Below are 21320 nucleotides of genomic sequence, written 5' to 3'. Positions count from 1 at the left end.
AGTTTTATTTGAAATATTTTAGCACAACACTCATTGTGACTTGACAAAATGACAGCCAGGAGTAATTATTCTTCGTCACACGTGGACAAAGCCATTTACTGTAACACAGTGTGCTTTCTCATCCAGGCTACCACTTTAAAAATATACACATTTCACAACTGCCAGAAGAAAACACAAACGCTTCTCTCTGCGTCATCTGCCGAGTAAATTAAAGCAAACAATTACGGGTGGAAGTGATGGGAGTCACGAACACTGTTTTGGGTTTCTCAGTGTTTATCTTATCTCAACGTGTGTGAGTGGGTGAAACTGATTACAAGCAGAGGAAGTGTTTATGGGACCGCAGCTGTGCGGTCACCGGACCAAGGCTCTACGTCAGATTGTAAACTTGCGTATACCAGGAATCTTTCTCTTCTGATTGCATCACCTGTTTTTATTATCGTCTGATGAAGGGATCAGTTACTCTATCTATCTATCTCTCTCTCTATCTATCTATCTATCTATCTATCTATCTATCTATCTATGTGAAAACACATTTTTCAAATTTATTTAGAATCAAACGGTTTATTAATTTACTAATTACTACGTTCTTCTACTATTTACTTTAGTTCAGGGCCTCAATACTTAGTAGAAACTATGTTGGCAGCCATCAACTAATAAACCATTTATCAGTCTTCTTGGATACGTCTCTACAGGCTTTGTACAGATTTCTTTCCCTCAAATTTACTGCGGCTAACAAGCACCACAACATGATGCTGCCACCTACATGTTTCACTTCATCTATTTATCTGTTTATCTGTTTCCCTGTGTTGAAAGTGAATTAGCACAAATACAAACCAACTGGCCATCATAGAACACAGAAAGGCATTTATTCATATCTTCTGTTTTCCTGTTTGAACTTCCAGCAGCACCTTGGAAGTGGACGGAAGCTACTGAACAGATACTTGCTTCAAGATGTAAAGCATCAGTTTAAATGAATCCTAGGCCAAAATGCACTGGGGATTCCTCTCCTTGCATTGGTCCATCTCCAGTGTTCAATTCACCTTGACTGAGCAAAAGCATGGAGCGTATGTTGTGATTAGAAGAGTCCAAATGTGCCAATTTCTTGGCTGCAATATATTGACACTAAGGGGGTTTAGTGAACAGGGAAAGTGGAATATTTTTTTATGTCTGTTACATAATGTATCACCTATGGATGTAATTCACCTTGGAGTGAAATAAATTCAATACATATGGAGCATATATATACCATGCACTCATATTAAAAGCAAAAATAAGGATATTCCGTGTCTCTAAGCTCCTTGCTACATCCTAGTCTTCGTTAAATCGTATCCCTGCACTGTAATGTTTTGAAGCAAAGCTGACAGTTCAAGGTTAAACTAAGCGTCTGCATTTGGATCATAGTCTTAAATTCAGCGGAGAGCTTCCTGTGATCTTCTGCGACCAGTCAGTGTGAAGGGAAACAGCAAAACGACTCGTTCAGTAGCATGTTACAGGTATGTTTTTTAATTACAGCTTTTACAATCATTATCATTATTGTTATCGTATTATATTCAATTATCATCACTACTCTCCAGTAATATGAACTTAAATCATAACACAATTTGTTTTTCAAAATGTACACATACAAGTAGCATATCTTAAATGTCCATAATTTAAAACATATTTCCTTTGTAAACCTAAAATGAAATTACAGTCAGTCTTGAAACTAAGTATGAAATGAACATACAGTTTAATACACACACATACATACATACTGTACATACATACATACAATAGCAGTTATCATAAAAAAATGATAAAAATAAAATACACACATTTTACAAAGTCCCCAAGCTTTCACATCATTAGATGATTGATATCATGACGTTCACTCTAAAATGGTAGATTTTGGCATGCATATTAACACAAATGCTCTCTAACTACACTCGTTTACCCCAGTTTGAACAGAATTTTGTCATAAAGCACTTCGCTAAGTTTCTCATTGTCTTTCCCGTTCGCATTTGTGCATCTCGTCTCTGTTATGGCTTAAGAACATACGTTTAAATTCCCCTGCATATTCTCTCCTTGAAGCCTCCCTCTCCCCCAGACTGTACTGTACTGTGATGTTACTAGGCAGAGTATGTTCTATTATCAGTCTAAATCAGATCAACTAAAAAGGATGCGTGTGTCGCTTGAACTGAGCAGGAATGCGTTTATTTATTTATTTTTTTCCCCCCAGGTTAAAAACTATAAATTCATTGTGTCAATATTGCCATCTCTCACACTCAAAAACAGAAGATGAATTCACGATAGGCAATGGTCACTTTCTACAGGCCACTTTCTACAGAGTCAAACAGCATCATGCCACAACTATGGATCAAGATGTAGAGAGAGAGAGAAAGAGAGAGAAACTGATGGGCAAACAGTCATTCACTCATTATTTTTTTTCATCTTTTCAATAGTCATTCACTCAGTGTCTTTGATTTTTTTTTTTTTTTCGAGACGCGCCTCGAATGTCGTTGGTCATCTTCTAGTGTCCATTTTTATTTTTGTTCCTTGTTTTTTTTTTTTTTTTATCTTCAAAAATTTTTTTTTGTTCCCCCCACCTTGGGCTGGGATGGAGTTCTACAATAAAGTGGAAGAAAAAGCAGTTAAAGAACCATAATAGCTGCTGCTGAGATGAGATGACAGATTCGGTGTTCACACAAGCTAAATTTAGGTGTCGATACATTCGTCAGTGAGCATGCTTTTCTCACCTGGTGTGCTTATCTTTTAGCAGGAATACGTTCTCACGGACCCCGACTCCCCTCTTGGACCGGAGTTTACTGAGGAGGAGAAATAGGCAATTAGTGAATATAACTCATTGCATCCTTAAAAAAGGCAATTTTCCTGGTTTCTTTAAGATGTTTCACTTATTCAGGTAGCATCTTCAGTCCTATCTTAGTCTAAACACCAGACGCAAGGTGTGAATATTAGTAAGACAAACAAATTCCTACAGTTACAGGTGAGTGTCTGGTCATTAACAGATCCTAGTCATGTGGGTTTAAAGTGGGCAGCACTCACAGATTTTCCTAACAAAAGCAAAACTCCCCACCAGTTGAGAACATAGACAGTATAAAGATAGATCTCAGCCAAAGCAAGTAGAGCTCCCCCTGGTGACTGTATGCAGTATAGGTCATAAGCTCCACCTCCTCCATGTTAGTGGATGGGACTTGGGCCAAATTAAAACAACAATAATTTTTTTTCAAGGATGGTTTCAGTCATATTTGGTAGTTAATATAATGCTGATGTATGTTCAAGTGTCCATTTTTCTGAGAAGTTTCGTTTTAGTTATCTGACGCTAAAGAAACAGGATGTGACATGATGAAGTTACCATCCCAACCAGTCACGAAGCCGTCCCGTAGGACCATGAGAGTTGGAATAAATAAATAAATTCAGTGTATAATCCAACATTTCCTTGTACCTGATGGAGGTAGAGCTGCCTGTATCCTCGGGAAAATAGAGTCAGTTTGGCCAATGAAAGGAAGGGGGGATGCATTGTCCATATTTATATACAGTCTATGGTTGAGAACAGAAGAAGCTACTTGGATGAGTGGTAGAATCATCTGCCAGACAACCAAACCTTCGTTTTAGCTTTGTTTGTTAGATACACCATGACTTGGATGACTGAGAACCTCAGTCATAACTCGGTGTGGAAAAGAAACAGACTTAAATCGGTGCAAGCAAGAAGTTGAAGCTTTCATTGAAGATATCTGCTAAATGTTAAAGGAGAAAATGAACACTTACTAATGTTTGTATGGCAAATATCAATGTGGTATTCTGGATGGTTTACCCAGTTAACAGTGGCGAATGTTACAAAGTTTCGAGTTTAGTCAGTCACGACTAACCAGGCCAAGACTGTCTGTTATTGTTTACTAGAAACTTGAGACTGAGAGTCAAGAATGAAGTTGGAGTTGACAGTAGGCAGTAAATTTAGTACAGCTTTGTTTTAGGTATCTGCCTGACAAATGCAACGTGTTAGCTAGCTTGCAGACTAAGTATGACAGAGTGTTCTCTTTTGCTGACCCCCTGAATTCAGACTATGAACAGAAAACAGAAAACCGCTGGTCCTAAAATCAGATTCTGCATAATTTCTTATGCAGAGATTAGGCAAATATCAACCGCCAAGAGCTGGCTGTTATCCCAGTATCCCAGTATGTTGTGGACTTGGCTGCTGGTGTGTGTTTGTTTTTCATCTGACTGACCTGTTGAAATAGCCTGTAATGCAAGACTGTTTTCCTGAAAGCACCACTTGAAATGTGCCACGTGAATATCACCAGTGTGACTCAGAAAGAAGAAAAGAAAGAAAACCTGACATTTCAAAAAGCTCTGTAGCGGATAGTTCTTGTATCCAACAGACCGCTGACTCAGTGAATGTTGAAGAGGAAAACAAGAATCACTGCTGCCATTTGGTAGAAACCACTGCATGATGAGGTGTGTTGGTTTATTGACTGTATTCAAACCATCCATAATGTAACCAATAGATTTCCTGAGCAGCATTTCTGAAACTTAATGCAGCTCAGCAATACTTGACTATGCTAACTCCTGGCTAATTAAAAACTGGGCCATGTTGCCAGGAATGGTAAAATTAAATATACAAACAAAAAATAGTTTTGTACCAGGTTGTAAACATGTTAATTTCTGCTGTAAAATTGAACATTTTAGAATAGGGGTCTACGGGGAGCCAATCTCAAGTGGCCATTCAAAGAACTGCAGTTTTTGGCATGTTGGCTTCATTTTGCAGCCCCAGAAGACTAGTTGACCGATTGGTTGGTGTGTGGAAAATGTGTCCAGCTCTATGGTTTTTGGTTTCATTTTCTTTAGATTCACCTGTATATCTTTTTACATTCAGTCAACCAACAACTCTGACCTTGTCAAAGGATTTGTACATCTTTACGACCAATTTTTTTGCTGATATTCTCTTCAGTTTGAGTGTACAGGCTAAAGAAACAAACAGTAGGAATGTGTGCTGTGTTTCAGTGTTACAAAATTTGAATTTGTAATGCCAATCCCAGCGATGCTGTTGTCACCTTCATTTAGCTGCATTAAGCTGCAACTCCTCACCTTCACTCTGGACTTTTCTCAGGGTGACAGAGGGGGTCGAGATGGCGGAGGCACGGAAGTTGGCAGGTAATGTTTCTGAGGAATCAGAGGTCACACCGCGGAGGTCCTTCTCTCTGAACATCTTCCTCCATGATGGCGACCGTGTAAATGTTTTTGTGCCATCCTGTGGAGGAAGTGAAATAATGCTAGTGATTAAAAAAAACAAAAAAACAACCACAATCAAAGTGGAGGATATCTCAAACATCATGCTTTAGGGTAGGTTTAACAAGATAGTATTTGACAAAGCAGGATTTGTTGTGACAGTATTCCACAGTCACACAGTTTTTAGTTCTAAATGCCGTAACTAAGCAATTAACAGCAGTGTAAACACAGCTGAATCTGTTTGGCAAGCCAATGATTTACTAACACCAGCACATGTACTGATGTCATAAGGCCTGCCTATAAGAAAGACAGATGTTTTACTGCGCTATTTTATCTCTGAAGTGAAAGTAGTCTACCATGACAGATATTTAGCAAAGGGCAAAATGGATTAAAGGCACTATTGTAAAATAAAATAAGTCTTCGTCTGGGTTGTTCCAATCAAAACACGCTCTGATCTACTAGCAGGACAGATAATCTGGATTGATTTTCTAGCGACAGTCTGCTATGTTGTACCTCGTCTGGCCTCCTCTCTGTTCCCATGGAGATGAGAGCATTGTATTCCTTCTCTAGAAGCTGCCTTGCCTGCAAATGGAAACACAAAACATGTTCGAAGAGTCGAAGATTAGGATAATGTTGGCATTAGACAACAGCTTGTATTGCTGTTGAACTGGACTGTATTGTAATTTTAGTATCTATAAGCAGTATAGGCTGCTGTTATGTCATTGTGTACGGTGGGGTACCTGTGTGTTCTGATTTGGTATCTGTAGAAGGAGGGCCAGGTCAGTGTAGTCAAAAGTGTCATCTAGTGCCAGGAGGGCCCCATGGACCCCACTTTCTAATAGGTTGTCAGCAAACTCTTTCAGACCAATGGACTGCACCCAACACATCACTCGCTCATTGGACCACACCATCACATCTGGGGAAAACCACAATTATTAGTAGTACATATTATTAGTACAATCTACTGTATAACCAGAGGCGTGAGTAAGTGAATGCTCTGAAATCAGATGTGAATAGATTTCTCCACAGGCCTCACCTTGGTTTTGATGTTGACTGTCATCCCTCCTCCTCTCCAGCTCCTTCCTGTCATAATTCAAGCGCTTCAGGCACATGATACCATAGTGGAGGCTCACCCTGTAAGCGAGAAGGACACATTGGTCTAATGTTTCATGAAAAGTGACAGGGACCTGAGAAATGCCACGGAGAGGGTGTAAGTAACCTGATCCGATAATGCGGATAAAGACCACAAATAACCCACGGATTTCAGTTTCAGACCTGTGGAAGCTGTCCACCATCTTCAGCTGGCCTCTCAGTTCTTTCTTGGTGAGGTGGTCCAGCATGCGGGCATCCACCAGTGACTCCATGAAGTAGGAGCGATACTGGGGCAGGCCCAGGCTGGGCAGCCATTCGTTTCCAACCCACTCATGGTTCATGTCTCCATAGGCCAGGATCTGGAAGAAGGTAGGGGTGATACAGATGAATAGTACTAATGGGCCCAAACTAGGTGCACGGCACACAACAAGTAACACCTGACTTGGATTTTAAACAAAGAATAACACTAGATTCCTACAACTAAACTGTAAAATGTTTCCCTAATTCATTACATAACTCCTTGAACAGAGAGATGTCATGTTTTTATGTATTTTGATGCCATACAGTGTGGTGCATAGTACGTGTAAAGAGCTGTGTGTAAGTGGAGCATAAAATGCCCTGAATCCTCAAAGCATAACTTAAAAGGCTCAAGAAAACAAACTCCCTCTGCCTACAGGTTTTTCCCCCAGCTGCCTCTCCTTCCTCAGTGCTCTATATACACAGCAGTAGTGTATATACACTGTTGGCCTGTCAACAGTCACGAAAAACATCGTTCTGCTGAGCCAAGTCAAGCCTCGCTGGCAACAGGAAACACTGGCTTAAATGGCAAACACAACTGTCTATAGTGGTTCAGTTTCATGAATGTTTAAGATAATATGGTGGCTTTCTAACCAGGGGTTTATGACGTGTGACTAATGACTTATTTTAGACATGACTAGCCATTACTATGAACAATTCCAGTCAATTTAGCTCCACTAAAGTTTGCAATCTCTTGCTCTCCGTGGCTTACAGTTCCTACTGTCTAATACTCGAAAATGTGTCGGTTAGGATTTACTTAAGTAAATATCAATCCATGTTATCACTTCCGGAAACTCACCTGATCCCAGCTGAACTCCTTCTGCTCCTTGTGTTTCAGCCAGAGAAGAATATACGGAGATAGGTACGGGGAAAGATCACCAGAGAGAGTGTGTTCGTGTGTTTGTGTGCGTGTTATGGTGTGTATCAGTGTCAGGACAGAACGGAGGGGACGAGAGGAAAGGCAAAAGGAGGAAAAGCTTTGTTAGTTGAGTGAGAATTAGTTGGAAAAACACTACATCAAAACAGATTTTCAGGGAACAGCAAGGGAAAGGTGTAGCCAAACATGCCTAATCAGAGACAAAGAAGAAGAAAAAAGCTTATCAATACGACAGCTTTGCTCATAATGTACAATGTATCAGCATTGTCTGAGTCAAGCGCATTGTCTATGAACATGGAAACAAAACAACGGAATAATGGATTTTCTTTCAGATGGAATATAACAATCAGTCTTACTGGTTTGGTGGCAGCAGTGAGAGACTCCATCTCAGCATGTGTCATCCAAATATTACTGGTCGACTGCAAAAACAGCAAACAGACATCAGTCTCCTTCCCTTACGGGAGTGTATGGATTTGCAACAGCTGTGTTCATGTGTGGTTTGTACATGCTCTTTACTGAGCCTTACAGAGCGAGTGCTTGCAGGTGCAGACGGGCTAGTGAGGGAGACCATTTCCTGGATGGCCAGGCGAAGTTTGAGCCTGTGTAGAGGGTTACTGATGCCAATCTCCCTCTGGATCTCTGTGTCTGACAGGTTGGCCATGATGGCGCCGCTCTTCACGTTGGCACGACACGCTGCCACATACCACGCTGGCATCCCCACCCACAGCTGGGTAAACAGAAAGAAGAAGTGGTGTACACTGTAAGGTAACACTTGTAGTGGACATAAACAGATGATCAGGTGACAGAACACTAGCTTTAGCGCTTTATATTTATCTTTGTTGAGATCCTTGTAAGCTATTGTCTACTTTTCACGTCACCAACAGTGATTGGAATTCAGTAAACTCTTTGTATTGGACTAAACATAAACTGGACTGAATCTATTTTACATTTGTACAGGAAGGATTCACACGACACGTACCTCAAGCCATGTAACAACGGTCGGGCCATCCCATGAGGCGAAAGGCAGACCCTGACGACAGGCTTCCTCTAGCAAGTCATGTCTGGCAAGGAGAGTGGAAAACCGACGTTTGACAGAGATTAATTTCTTCATATCTCACCTTACCACTGTCTCCTTTTATAAATAGAAAATCACACTGAACACGAGACGTTAAATACCAAGGCATTTGCAGCAACACAAGAGCATGTATTTTTTAAATTAACTCAGGCTTGGTCAGTGTCACGCTCTAACAGTGGCACCTGCCTGTGTAATTTACTAATAGACTATTATCTGCAGGGGGCTCTAAGCTCTCTGTATAACATGAGAAGTGTGAAGAAAGATGGCTGATCTCACTTCTTTTTGCTGCGGCGGTCTTTTTCCACTGTTCCAGTCCCAAGTTTAGCCAGCCCTAATGGGTCAGCTGAACCCAGGTCGTCAGAGGGAGTGGAGGCTGTAAAGATCATAGGTTAAAAATTATAATACCTGTCTGTCTGTTGATGCGTCTGTTAGTGTAAACTGATAAGTCTGTCACTTGGACAACAGAGATGGCATTTTGAATGGCTAGCTTCCAATCTGTTCACAGACCCAGTGACGCAGATTCACGTCCAGGTGCACCGATCCTTCCCTTTTCCTTTTTGCCAAAGAGGCGACCTATGGAGGACTTAATGCTTTTCTTTTTGCTGGCTTTGTGGAGGGAATCTTGGCTCGCCGTGGTGGAACCGTCAGCGGAGAGACTGGACAAATGGAGAGAGGAAAAACGGGATCAGCACGCGAATCAACACTTGTGTGCACTTTGGTCATATCAATCATGCTTGAGAGTACCTGCGATATTCGCGGTGGTCATCAAGGCCTGCCCCCGGGTGAGTATGTGTCATTCGGTCCAATCGTAAAGCTCGAGGAACAGGTGGAGGGGTGGAGTCAATCAGGGCAAGTGCCCGGCATTCTTCACCCTCTTTGCTATTCTGTAGAATAGAAGACAAAAATCAACAGATAGTGCGCCTCAGTTTGACTTTTTCACTTTGTTGCTATAAATCAACTCCAATACAGTACCTGTCTATCACTCTCCCTGGCAGGTGAATGTGGTAGGCGAGGGGTGGAATGTCCAGAACTGGGCGGTGAGGGAGACGCCAATGTGGAGGAGGTGATGGAGGGAGTCATGTAACCTCTCCCAACACTATCCCGTCCTCCCAGTGAGGAAGGTGGAAGAGATGAGGAATCGAGGGCCACGCTGCTGACCCGACTCTCGATCTCTTCTGCCCTCAGCTCTGTGCTCTCCTTTTCTTCTTGAATCAGCCTGAGAGAAGAGTGGAATAAATGGGGGGAAAAAAAATATTATTTTGAATATAGGTTGAAATACTGGCTGCACAAATGGCCTTAGGGTGTCACATTATTCACATCTAAACTGTGATGCACAGTAAACGTACTTAATCTCTTTGTTGATGGCCTCCAGTTGCTCCTGTAGCATGATGGCCAATGTCTGCACATCCGTCTGCCCACTGGGAGAGAGCAGCTCCGATCCAAACAGAGTCTCCCTGTCGTCCTCGTCATCAGAGCAGCCTCCCTCCACGCCGCCTTCAAACCCAGGACCCAACATAGTGCCGCTGTCCCATTCTCCATACTGGAAAGGGTTAAAAAACGTCAGAAAGGACACAAGACATGACGTCATCTTGACAACAAATCACCATCATTATCATGAACACCATCTCAGCTCGAGATCAACACCTTGCCACCGTCGTCTCTAGAAGGCCCCCACCGGCCGCGGTGCGCCCGCCTGACCACAACCCCACCAGAGGAGCTGCTGTAGCCAGCTGGTAGTGAGCCACCACCCTGGGGGTACCGCAGCTCTGAGGCGCTCCCTGGAAGAGATCTTCGAAAAAGGGTGGAGGGAAGTGAGCTCACGCTGCCCGCCCTATGATGAAATCCAGAATTCATTTGTTATGTCACAGTGCTTGAAAATGACATTGTTCCCATTTCCTGGGTGAGTGTGTAAAATCATGGTATTATGACACAGGCGTGTAAGTAAAAAACGACATTTAAAAGGGTGCATTAATAGGACTAAAACATATTATTTGCTTATTTGTCAGGCAGACAAACGCCCTCCAGGAGCAGTATGAATAATTATTTCTGGAAGTAGTCTTTAGGAACCATTAAACCGTCTGAGCAAATAAATATCAATTATAATATCCCTTGGGAGTCTTCGTTTATATTTGGGCATTCAAAAAATGTATTGCATAAATACAGTCACATAAGTATGTGTTGTTGCGAACCTGGAATATGAAGAGCCAGGCCTTCCTCTCAGCTGATCCAGCTCCAGTTGGATTCGCTCCAGCTCAGCAAGGAGCTGCTCCTAAAATAAAGAAAAGACTATAATCTGAATTTCTTCCAAAACAAATGACCTCTGACTGTTCACCACATCTGCGAATCTATCTAGCTATATATATATATATGTGTGTGTGTGTGTGTGTGTGTATGTATATGTGTATATATCTATATCTATATCTATATATATATATATATATATATATATATATATATATATATATATATATATATAAAACTGAACAGGTGACTACCTTATTAGCAAGAAGATCATCTTGGATTTTCTTCATGTTGGACAGTTCCTCAGAGAGAGCATTCTAGCAGTGCAGGAGGATAAATAGATCATTTAAGGAATTTTTACTTAATTGGTAACAATAACACTGACCGGCCCTTTACCACTGACCACTTTCCTCCTTACCTTCTCCTCTAGTGCCGCCATCCTCTCTTTGAGGTGGAGCTGAAGTCTCTCATTGGACTCAGAAAGAAGCTTGTCCACGGTGTCCGACAGCCGTTTGTTGTGTTCGTCATTCATCTTCTCCCTCTGCCTTGCCTGGAGTGAAACCGCAAGAGAGGTGATCAAAGTAGAAGAAAAACAAAACTCACAGAAGGTTTCATTTTGCTTAAAACCGACGTGGGCAAGCAGAGAAACAATTAATGTTACCCTCTGTAGCTCTTGATTCTTCTCCTCAAGTTGAGCTTCCATTTGCCGCAGCCGCTCCTCAAAGTTTCCATGGCGCTCCTCTGCCTGATAGGAGAGAGTGAAAGGGTATTTCCTCAAGAAGTATAAAATATGTGGAAATAGATTTAAGTAAAACCAGTGACTGGCTGTGATTTAAATGACCTTGTTGAGAGCTGCCACTCTTTGTGCAAGCTGGGCCTCAATCTCAGGCAATGTCTCAGCCCTCTGTAAGGTCTGCTGGAGCTTCTGTTTGGCCTCATCCAGACGTTCCTGTAGTTGTCTGTTCTTCTCTTCACTCTGCACACACAGAAGAAAACATATCCTTATGAGACTGAAAAAGGCACTCCAGACCTATTTAAATATTTGCAAGTACTACCGCAACTCCATCAGACACAGAAGGAGTTGACAGCTTTACTATAATGACAGCTGGATGCCAGATTATTTGAGACAAACTTTACCTGTCTGTGCAGGGACTCCTTGCTGGCCAGCTCATTTTCCAGCTTGTCTTTAATATCGTGGAGAGAAGTCGCCTCCCTCTGGGCACTGAGGTACCTGCACGCAACAGAAAGCCACCGTTGAATGTAAGATTAATGCAGCAGTCCTTGATCATTTACAGTATGTGAGTCTGGTGAATGGTCTTATATTTGTATGGCGATTTTTTACCTATTGGTACTCAAAGTGCCTTTACAGTCACACATCTTTCTATTCGCTCACACAAGTACTCACAAATCCACACAAAAGTGCCAAGCACTGGGAGCAACTGGGGTTCACTGTCTTGCTCAAGGACACTTCAACATTTGGCATGTTCCGGGGATCACCTGCTCTATCTTCCGAGTCACAGTCGCAAACATTTATCATTTATTTGATTGTCTTTTATAAATTATAAATCCCAAATTCTTCCACAAGGGATAAAATTTTTAACAAGCGGAAAGAAGACATTTTAAATCCACAATCAGCTACACTCAGGCAAACTGGGAACTTTTTATTCTATTCTGACGCAGCTGAAGTCTTAATAAGAGTGTAATGCAAATGTCGTTATGTAAAAGACGCCGCGAAGAGGTGTCAGAACACCTTTGCGACACATTGCCAGCCAACAGGTGAAGCATATTGTCCTTCTGCTATGAGCAATACAGCTGATGCATGAAATTCATATTCAAACAAAAGAGTCCCCACAAGGGAACTAAAGATTACCTCCGTTCTAGTGTTGTGATTCTTTCCTCCATGTCCTCTCTTTGGCAAAGAGCCTGAAGACAAAGCAAGATGATACACACTCAACGAAAACACAACCGTTTTATATTACACAGTTGTGGGTAAGAGAGTTTATGTGTATATGATACGTGTAGAAGTCTCTCCGGTCACATCTTTATGACTGGATTGTATTTACTATTTATTCTTCCTCTGTGTTCATTTTAAGTATGCACACGTACATTAATAGAAAACAGGAAAAAAAACATCATATACGTTATCTACTCTCTCTCATTAATCCCCAAAATATTCACTCATGGTTTCAAATATGCACTTTGGTACTGAGAGAGCTCAGGGTCTTGGCCAGGAAGAGACAGGCTGGCCCAACAGACCTCTTTCACTTCCCTTTGGAGCTTCTGATTGGCCTCCTCCGACTTCGTCACCTCCCTCCTGGCGGCCGCAAGCTGTTCCTCTATTTCCCCAACCTGACGTGACACCGCAAAGGGACAAGAGATGACACAGGCTGAACCTACGTGAGTCAGTGTTAACTGCCACGGCACTGATTGTAAGCAGACACGACAGGGATTGATTACAAATGTCCGTCTGGTCAATGAAAGAGTCTTGAAAAACACCTCCACCACTGTTACTAGTGTAACATGCCGACTGCATGCGCCTTTTTCTACGTTTTAGTTTACTCCTCGGCTCACTTACATTTGCATCAAACAGTCAGAGGGTTAAAGAGCAACATATCTTTTCAGATTAGTCATCTACATCGATTTCCACCTATTACATAAGACTGTGTTGCACAGCGCTACATACAGCATGCCTATGATTGAATTCAAATGGCGTCTCATTGCCTGCTATACGATATAATTATGGCTTTTTAAACCAGGTGCAATAGTGCAACCGGCCACAAGAGGGAAGAGGGTGACAGGCTGAAGTACAATAGTACATACACTAGATTTCCTCCTTCATCGGGTATACTGTGTTATTGGTAATGCCTGTGGAGCATCTCTGCACTTACTTATTATAATTGACGTGAGTTAGTTAAATAAAACAAAAGGGAAACAGAAAGGCAATTGGAAACATAGATCATTTTGTCTGTGTTCTTCACACTAGTTCGAGGTAGGCAGTGCTAATTCAGAAATAGGTGAGGTTTGTAGCTTGAACTTTCATTGTTGTTTCATCGTGGATATTGAATGTTACATTAGCTAAAACCTTTCAGCGTTGTTTGCAGTCTAAACCCTATTAACTGACTTCTCGCCAAAGCTCCAAATCTCCATTTAGCGCTCACTATCACAGACATACAGGATCACAATTACTCACCTGCCGGCACATGAGGGCCAGCCTCTCCCTCAGCTGGGAGAGTTCAGCTCTCTGCCGCTCTATCTCTCCTTCCCTCTGTCTGTCCAGCTCCCCATCCTCCAGGCCAGAAGAGGGACCGTTAGGTAGTCGCTGGAATGGTCACAATGTAGTGGAAAACAAGAGTGATGAACAAAAACAATCAGTTAGAAGCAGTTGTAGGTGCGCATTAATGAGCTGTAGATGAGCTGAATTGACACTGACACACCATGGTACCCACTATCTACTGTTCTACTGACTGTCTGGACGCTAACACACACACAAAAACAACTGGAACCAACATGCATAAAACCCTCCCTTACATCTTTCCCGCCGTCCACCCCTTGTTGACGTCTTTTAATTTGGTCTCTTAAAGAGATTACCTGAATAGTGGGAGACAAAACGGACAAAGAGACAAAACCGAGTTAATGTTTTTATCACACGCCGAGCCAACTGAAATCTATTGAGACAAAGGATTTCTTTCAAGTCAGACTTTACCTCTTGAGAAGATGTAGCAAGTTGATCCTCTAACATGGACACCCTCTCAAGGGCCACGCGGAGCCTCTCTCTCACCTGCGGTGTGAAGGATTAATGGAAGTCAAGGGCTACTGTGGCATTAAAATGAAGTCTCGGGATACATTTTTTATTCTACGCCAGTAAATCAATCTACTTGACTTGAAGCTTTTAAAAAAGAACACAAAACCGTTATCAGCCGGTTTAAAAGTTAATAAGAGGCAAAAGCACGACAGAAATTCACTGCAAAAAGGTGCATCAGCTTTTTATGTGAATCACATTGTATTTCAAATGAACCCACGCCGGCACTGGGTGTGATCATCCTCATGAGACAGTCGCTGAGTTTGATGGGATTTATTGTTCTATTTATCAAACTGAATCGTGCGCTAATGGCAACTTCAGGGTAAGACAGTTCTCTGCTAAGACAAAAAAAGAACCATTCATCTTACTTGTTAAAAGAGAAACATCTTACATGAGCGATCATATTGGCAATATTCTCTGAGCAGAAATGACAAATCATATCACCCGCTGCACTGTATATTTTTTTTCACCGTGCATGATATACGCAGTATATGCCTGTGGAAAAATGCTGCATACGAAATATGCAAAGTAATAGCTGCAACTTGTGAGCTCAAACTACAGTATTCTGATTTAACTCAACTTTTCACTAAATCATAAGCAGCACTACTTTGTGAGAGTTTGCGTGATTCCAAATCATATGCTAAAAGGTCTGTCCTCAGTTTATTTCATTCAAGTCAAAAGAAAATGCATCAGTTGAACCTTTTAATCTGCAATAATTGATTTTCTGGCCTCTTGGATGCAGCAGAAACAAGGCAGTATTCAAAAATCACCAGTTAAGCGAACAAGGCTAAAGGCTTGATTATGCTTCCGCGTAGTGATCATGCAATGGTCACGCAATGGCCACGCAGTTGCTTGGACGCAGTCGTGAGACCGTGATGGTTCTGCGTGGGGTTTACGTGTCGAAATGCATGCCACACCGGTAGAGGGCGCTATGATTTTTTGTGACCGACCGACCGAGACTCTTGTGACGTATCTCGCCTCGTATAGTTATTTACCTTCCGGCTTTTGTCGTAGTCACAGTGTACGATGGACACCGAGACAGAGAGACTGGCGTTGGAGCTCCAAATTATTCAAGCAGAGGAAGAAATACTTCTATTGCAAATTAGGGCACGACAAAGGAGACAATGATGTTTATGAGTGGAAACCGGAAAAGCGGTCTCCAGCGGATGTAGTTAGCGGACCAATCACAGCCAATGCCGCTGCGTTGCTGTTGCGTCGCCTCGACGCGCGTCGAGGATTTTTGGGAGGTGCACGACTGGCTCTTGCGTAGGACGCACGGGGGTCCGCAAGGACGTAATAGGTCCGTAATAGGTCCGTACGCCCCCTCGCGCTGTGTCAACGCGGAAGCATAATTTGGGCTTAACATCTTAGCAAGCATTCACAACTAACTGATAGCATAAGCTAGCATTAGCATTAACTTGTTGTCTTGTGTCTGGTGGTAAATGACTGCGTAAGTCCAAAATTCTTTTAGCTCCATTTTTGTTCTCCACCATCGATGCGCCTGCTAAAACCTCGGCCTGTCGGTAGTATTTTCTTTATTAATACTCGAGAGATATGATGAAAAGCCCTTCAGAAATTAGCTGAAAGGGACAATTATGGTAAGCTAAGAAGTCATCTGATCCGTTGCTGATGAAAAATATAATTAATAGATGCTTTTTTTCAAACCCACCTTCTCGTCCAGGGCCTTGTGGTGCTCAAACAGGGATTTGAGAGCCTTGAGGACTTCCACCTCACTGGAGACCCCTGCAGGGGACTGGGCTTGTCTCTTCACCACTGTCATCCTCAAACTGCGCTCATGGCGAGACACTAGACACTCCAGGTGTTCTAGCAACAACTGTAGGATTGAGTGGTTTGGAGGGGGAAGGGGACGGGGAGGTGACAAGGAAAATGCAAAGGGATGAGCACAGAGAGGCAGTTTGAAAGACAGGGATTCAGCAGACGAGTAGGGAAAAGAGGATAAGACAGAAACGGAGAGCGCGGAATAGAAGGCAGCATTGAAAATAGAAAGAGAGATGGTTCAGAGAAGAGGCAGAGGAGTGAAGGGTTTAAAGAGTGACAAGCAGACGAAATTGGGTTGTGAGAAGCATCCCGGGTAGCAAAAAGTGACAAGGAGGGAGGGGGAGAGATAAGGACAGCAGATACCGACCAAAATAAAAAGGGAGTCACAAAGAGAAAAGCGTGTGTGTGGACGAAGAAAAAAAAGGAAGGCAAAAACAAAAAAACAGAAAGCAAATGAAACATTGTCACACCCACACAACCACAATGGGTGAGGAAGATAACACAGAGGCTGTTACAGTGCTAATAAGCAAAATGGCCGCTAAACATCTTACACGTGTGTTGTTTCTCTCCGCCTTGAGCTCAGCAATCTCCTCCTCCCTCTCTAGAAGCTGCTCCCGGCAAACGTTCAGCTCTTTAGTCAACACAGCAAACTCCTGTGGAATACACAAGATGCGTTCAGGGGCAAGAAAACAAACTGTTTACATGCATGCACGGCCAGCCGGGCTGCGACGAGTGTTTAAATAAACAAATAATACATTTAGGCAAGGCAGGAAAAAATATAGTGACTTTGAAAATAGAATACAGTTGGCTGCTGGAGGCATACACACAACAATAAATGCACACATTAGGTTATAAATATACATAAGCAAAGACTTCCAGACCCACACTTTGTGAAACACCTGAGACCAGGAATGTAGAAGGACGTACATGATGTAAAGCTACATAATAATCATGTAAATCACTGACACAGTTTCCAGCACTGCTCTCTCTTGCTCATCCTCCTCTGTGAGCTCGCATTCATGGATGGATTACATCACACTGTTACACAATGGCTCGGCACCGGATTGCACAAAAGAGACCCCAAAAACACAGCATCGATATGCCATTTACGACAACACTGCTGGGGATACATTTGCAACTCCTGCACGGCGCTGAAACAAGACTGCAAACAGGGGAGCATACCTTACAGGATTTGCTTTAAAAAATAATAAAAATAAAAATAACACCCAGCGAGAAAAGCTCTCCGAATCCACGGTCAATGATTTCTTTATGTCTCCATAAAACACACCCAAGACTCTCAGCTTAAAGGAAATTGCAGTTTACGAGAGTAATATGCAGATGTTTACGGTCAGGATTACATGCTTTATAACTCAAAAACAGTTGAAAGTAGACACATGAAATGGGCCAGTGTTTGCTAAGAGGTTGGGGGGTAGAGAGAGCCAGAGAGAGATCTCTACAGATGGTAACACAGTGGGTTCATTGGCTCTTGGCCTTATGGGATTGTTTCTTGTTTGGATAGGGGTCAGCTTCTCAGTAGGCCTTGTCGTTTCTTTTCTATTTTATCTCGCTCTACCTATATAGTCTATGATCTCTATACATTTAAAGGTTGCTCTATAGTTTAATGTTTGGAAACTGGGTTTGACATTATAGGGGTACAGTTTTTTTTTCTCTGTGTAATGTACTTCAAGATTTGTACACAAATAACTCTTATGTTCGAATACAATATTTAAAAAATATATCTGAGTTTACAGTGTAATACTTTATTAGAGGTGTTTAGAACTATAACCAAGTATAACAAATGTCAGGAAAAGCCATAAATTCCCATTACAGTTTCCTCAACCACAAAAAATTGACTGAAATACAGTATGTAAAAGATGCATAAATGATCAAAATAGCTGTCGACCAGTTAATTCACCATACGGTGCTGCTGTGGAGGTGTTAATTTAAGGCTTATGGTATATTTTTGTTGTAGTTACGACGATGTTTTATTATTGTCTGTCATTTGTATCTTTTTTGGGGCATTAATGATAAAGAAAAATATTAACTGTATTGCATCTGATTCATTATCACTTATATGATTGTATAACACGTGATTCAGAGCTGCTATTTATCATCAGGTGTAAACACGTGCAAAAGCAATCTGACTGAATTCGTTCTGATTCATTCCTGCTGACACGCCTTACTCATTAGAGGCTGGAGAAAGCGTAAAGTGGTCTCACATGCTGTGCTGAAAAAAAAATGTTAAATATGATAGCAAACTATAAATACTGTAGACACAATATTCACAGACAGAGCTTGAGATTGGTCCCAAAGGGCAAAGAGGAAGCAAATTGTAAGCGCAGGATAAAATCTTCAAATTCCACTTATTATCTATCAGCAGTTTAGCCAATAAACTCAGAGAATAACCACAGAATGAAGTATGCATTTAAGTTCAGCTGAAGCCAGTGTTATCTTCCAGCCTCATTAATCATCCTCTAACAACATGGTCAACAAACATTATTACACTATGAGGGGAAAACTGCAAATGCAAGTTAAACTTGATAGGATCATAAACCTTGTGCATTAGTAGAAACAACATTTGAAGATGCAGAGGAAATATCTGAGTTCCGCTTTCTCGCTGTGTCTCTCTCCATGAACTGTCACTGCAAAGGCTTACTGTCTTATGAGCTCACTTCACAATGACACACTCATAAAAACACACTCATACGTAACTAGTCTCTTGCAGCACAGAGGATAAGCACTGCTAAAATACACACTTTACCATCCAAACGATTAGTCCACATACACATTCACACATTGTAATACACACAGCTTTACCTGTGGCAGGGCAATCGACAGCTGCCTCTGAAGTGACTCCTTTTCATGGCCCAGCTCACGGAGGCGGAGCTGAGCCGTGCCCAGGCTGTCCTGAGTCTCCCTCAGGTTCTCCAGCAGCCTCTCCCTCTCCGTCAGCATGTTAACCATTAGGGACTCCAAGTTCCCCGTGCTGCCTCCTTCGTCTCCTCCGCTTCTGGCCTCCCTGCCGCTGAACCCTCCTCCACCCATCGCACCTCCGGGGCCTCCGACTCCGGCCCCGGCAGGTGAGGAGGGGCCTCCGCCTGTCCCGCTTCGCCCATCCTCAGATATGGTGGGCATCACCTCGCACATCATCATGAGACCGTGGCGTGTGTGTCAATTTTACTAAATAGGGGATTGTACGTGCAAAATGCCTATTGTCGGGCCTTGGATTATTTATGAGCTTGTACTAAAACGTGATGTACAAAATATAAACCTTTGCATCTTCAGTTTTCCAAAAATATCATTGCTTTGGTCTACATCTACATCTTCCTGTGTTTATTGCGTTTTTGTATTCACTTTTGTATGTCTTTGCTTACGTGTCCCGAGCTGCATGGTAAATGATCAGAATGCTTATGTGTCTCCTTGTTATGCAATAGGAGAAAGTATCTAGAGGGAAGCCGTTCTGTGGGTGGCTAGGATTGGCGGAGGGCGAGGAAGGGAAGGGGGTTATAGGGAAGAAAGGGATAAAGGAGGGCCGCTGCTCCTAAATTGTGTCCACAAGGCAATACTCCTCACAGCACCGCCGGTAAGAACTGAAAAACAGAAGAGAGCAGAGCATTGCATTAGATCTCCCTCAATAAATCCCACTGTGAGAGAAAGGACAATGCAAGCATGAGCTGGTAGTTTGAGACAACAACACAGACTAATCTATAGAAAAGTGACAGTAATGCAAACTGATTTGCAATTAGCATTTTTGACAAGATGTTGACCTAATATATAATACGGTAATGCCATGAATATTTCTGTTGCTTATGCGCGCACTGCAAACCTTTACATTCTCAAGTTACAGCAAATCAAATGAAAGGTGTTTCTGAGTAGTACACACACTGAGTCACGCAATAGGAGAAATGTCTTGAGACAGGAATGAAACTGTTGCTATTCAACTCTGTTATCGTCCGACCGAGAACCTCCCTGAAAATTTGTTTGGTAAAGCATTAGCTCAACACTTTTGAGATATAGACGAGCTCCAGCTACTATCTAATGAGCTGAGCTTAGAAGAAAGATATTCAACGGGGAAACACCAAATTTTTGCTACCACTAAAACTCTGGTTGCCAGACAACTTTCATTGGAAACAGTCAATGAGCTAAGCTTAGAATTAAGAGTGTAAACAAAGGAAAGAGACATGTTTGCTACGGCTAAACCTTAGCTGCTATTTCACAGTTAACTTTTATTGTTCAACAACAACCATTTTAACCCAAATAACACAAAATTCTGATTGAAATTGTGTTTTCTGTTCTTACTTTTGTGTTCATACTTTTTGGGAAATACAAAGGATTACGGGAGATTACCTAAAGCTAACAGGTAATTAGCTAAGCTTAGAATAAAGATTGTAAAGAAAGGTAAACAAGTACACCTCTGCTGCTGGCTGCCTGACAACTTTTATTGTTCGACTCAATTATAGTCCAAATGACACAGAATCCTGCTGGAAACTGCGTTAAAGGCTCATTAAAGCCTTAGGCCAAACATACTAAGAGTTAGATGAGTTAAGGCTAATAGCAAATTAGCTAAGCTTAGACTAAAGACTGTAAACAGTCTTTCTTTCTTTCTTTCTTTCGTGCGTTTCTGAGGTAGGTTACTTGTAGGTAATATTTTCCAGTTTTTGCTTCACCCTGCAAACAGTGGGCCAAAATGTTATGGATCCAGGCAATCAGCATTATTATATCGCCTCACGCCCCTCTCCTTCCTCCAATATTCTTCACTGTCTTGTCTCGAGTGCTCAAGGGTTTGCGCTGGCCTTTATACTTTTAAGTGGTTTGGACTCATTTAGTGAACCATGCAGGGCTTTTTACGTCATTGAGACTGGGCAGCAAAGTAAAGTATTCTTTTGTTCCACCAAAATCATCCATTTTCTGTATCACACAGGCCTCGACACCAGCAA

At 42.0% G+C, this 21320-nt stretch overlaps 1 protein-coding gene across 1 annotated transcript; it reads right to left on the bottom strand.

Moving 5' to 3' along the window:
* Window positions 1–2467: 2467 nt before the first annotated feature.
* On the bottom strand, window positions 2468–19536 carry LOC311504353 (liprin-alpha-3-like; the record flags this gene model as incomplete). The annotated part of the gene is made up of 30 exons (XM_084567379.1): window positions 2468–2804; window positions 5083–5245; window positions 5737–5805; window positions 5964–6139; window positions 6260–6357; window positions 6499–6674; window positions 7412–7438; window positions 7846–7908; window positions 8016–8216; window positions 8469–8550; window positions 8841–8937; window positions 9072–9220; window positions 9309–9448; window positions 9537–9780; window positions 9911–10104; window positions 10209–10353; window positions 10754–10833; window positions 11060–11122; window positions 11224–11355; window positions 11467–11550; window positions 11647–11781; window positions 11943–12036; window positions 12676–12728; window positions 13062–13154; window positions 13996–14124; window positions 14334–14393; window positions 14509–14583; window positions 16274–16438; window positions 16935–17036; window positions 19201–19536. The coding sequence occupies 30 exons, from the start codon at window positions 19534–19536 to the stop codon at window positions 2752–2754; spliced, it is 3678 nt and encodes a 1225-aa protein (XP_084423505.1). The 3' UTR covers window positions 2468–2751.
* Window positions 19537–21320: the final 1784 nt, after the last annotated feature.

This window comes from Chelon labrosus (genome assembly GCF_963514085.1).
Source record: "Chelon labrosus genome assembly, chromosome: 19".
Taxonomy (NCBI): domain Eukaryota; kingdom Metazoa; phylum Chordata; class Actinopteri; order Mugiliformes; family Mugilidae; genus Chelon; species Chelon labrosus.
Note: the sequence above shows the minus strand (reverse complement) of the source record. Positions and strands in the feature narration are given on the sequence as shown.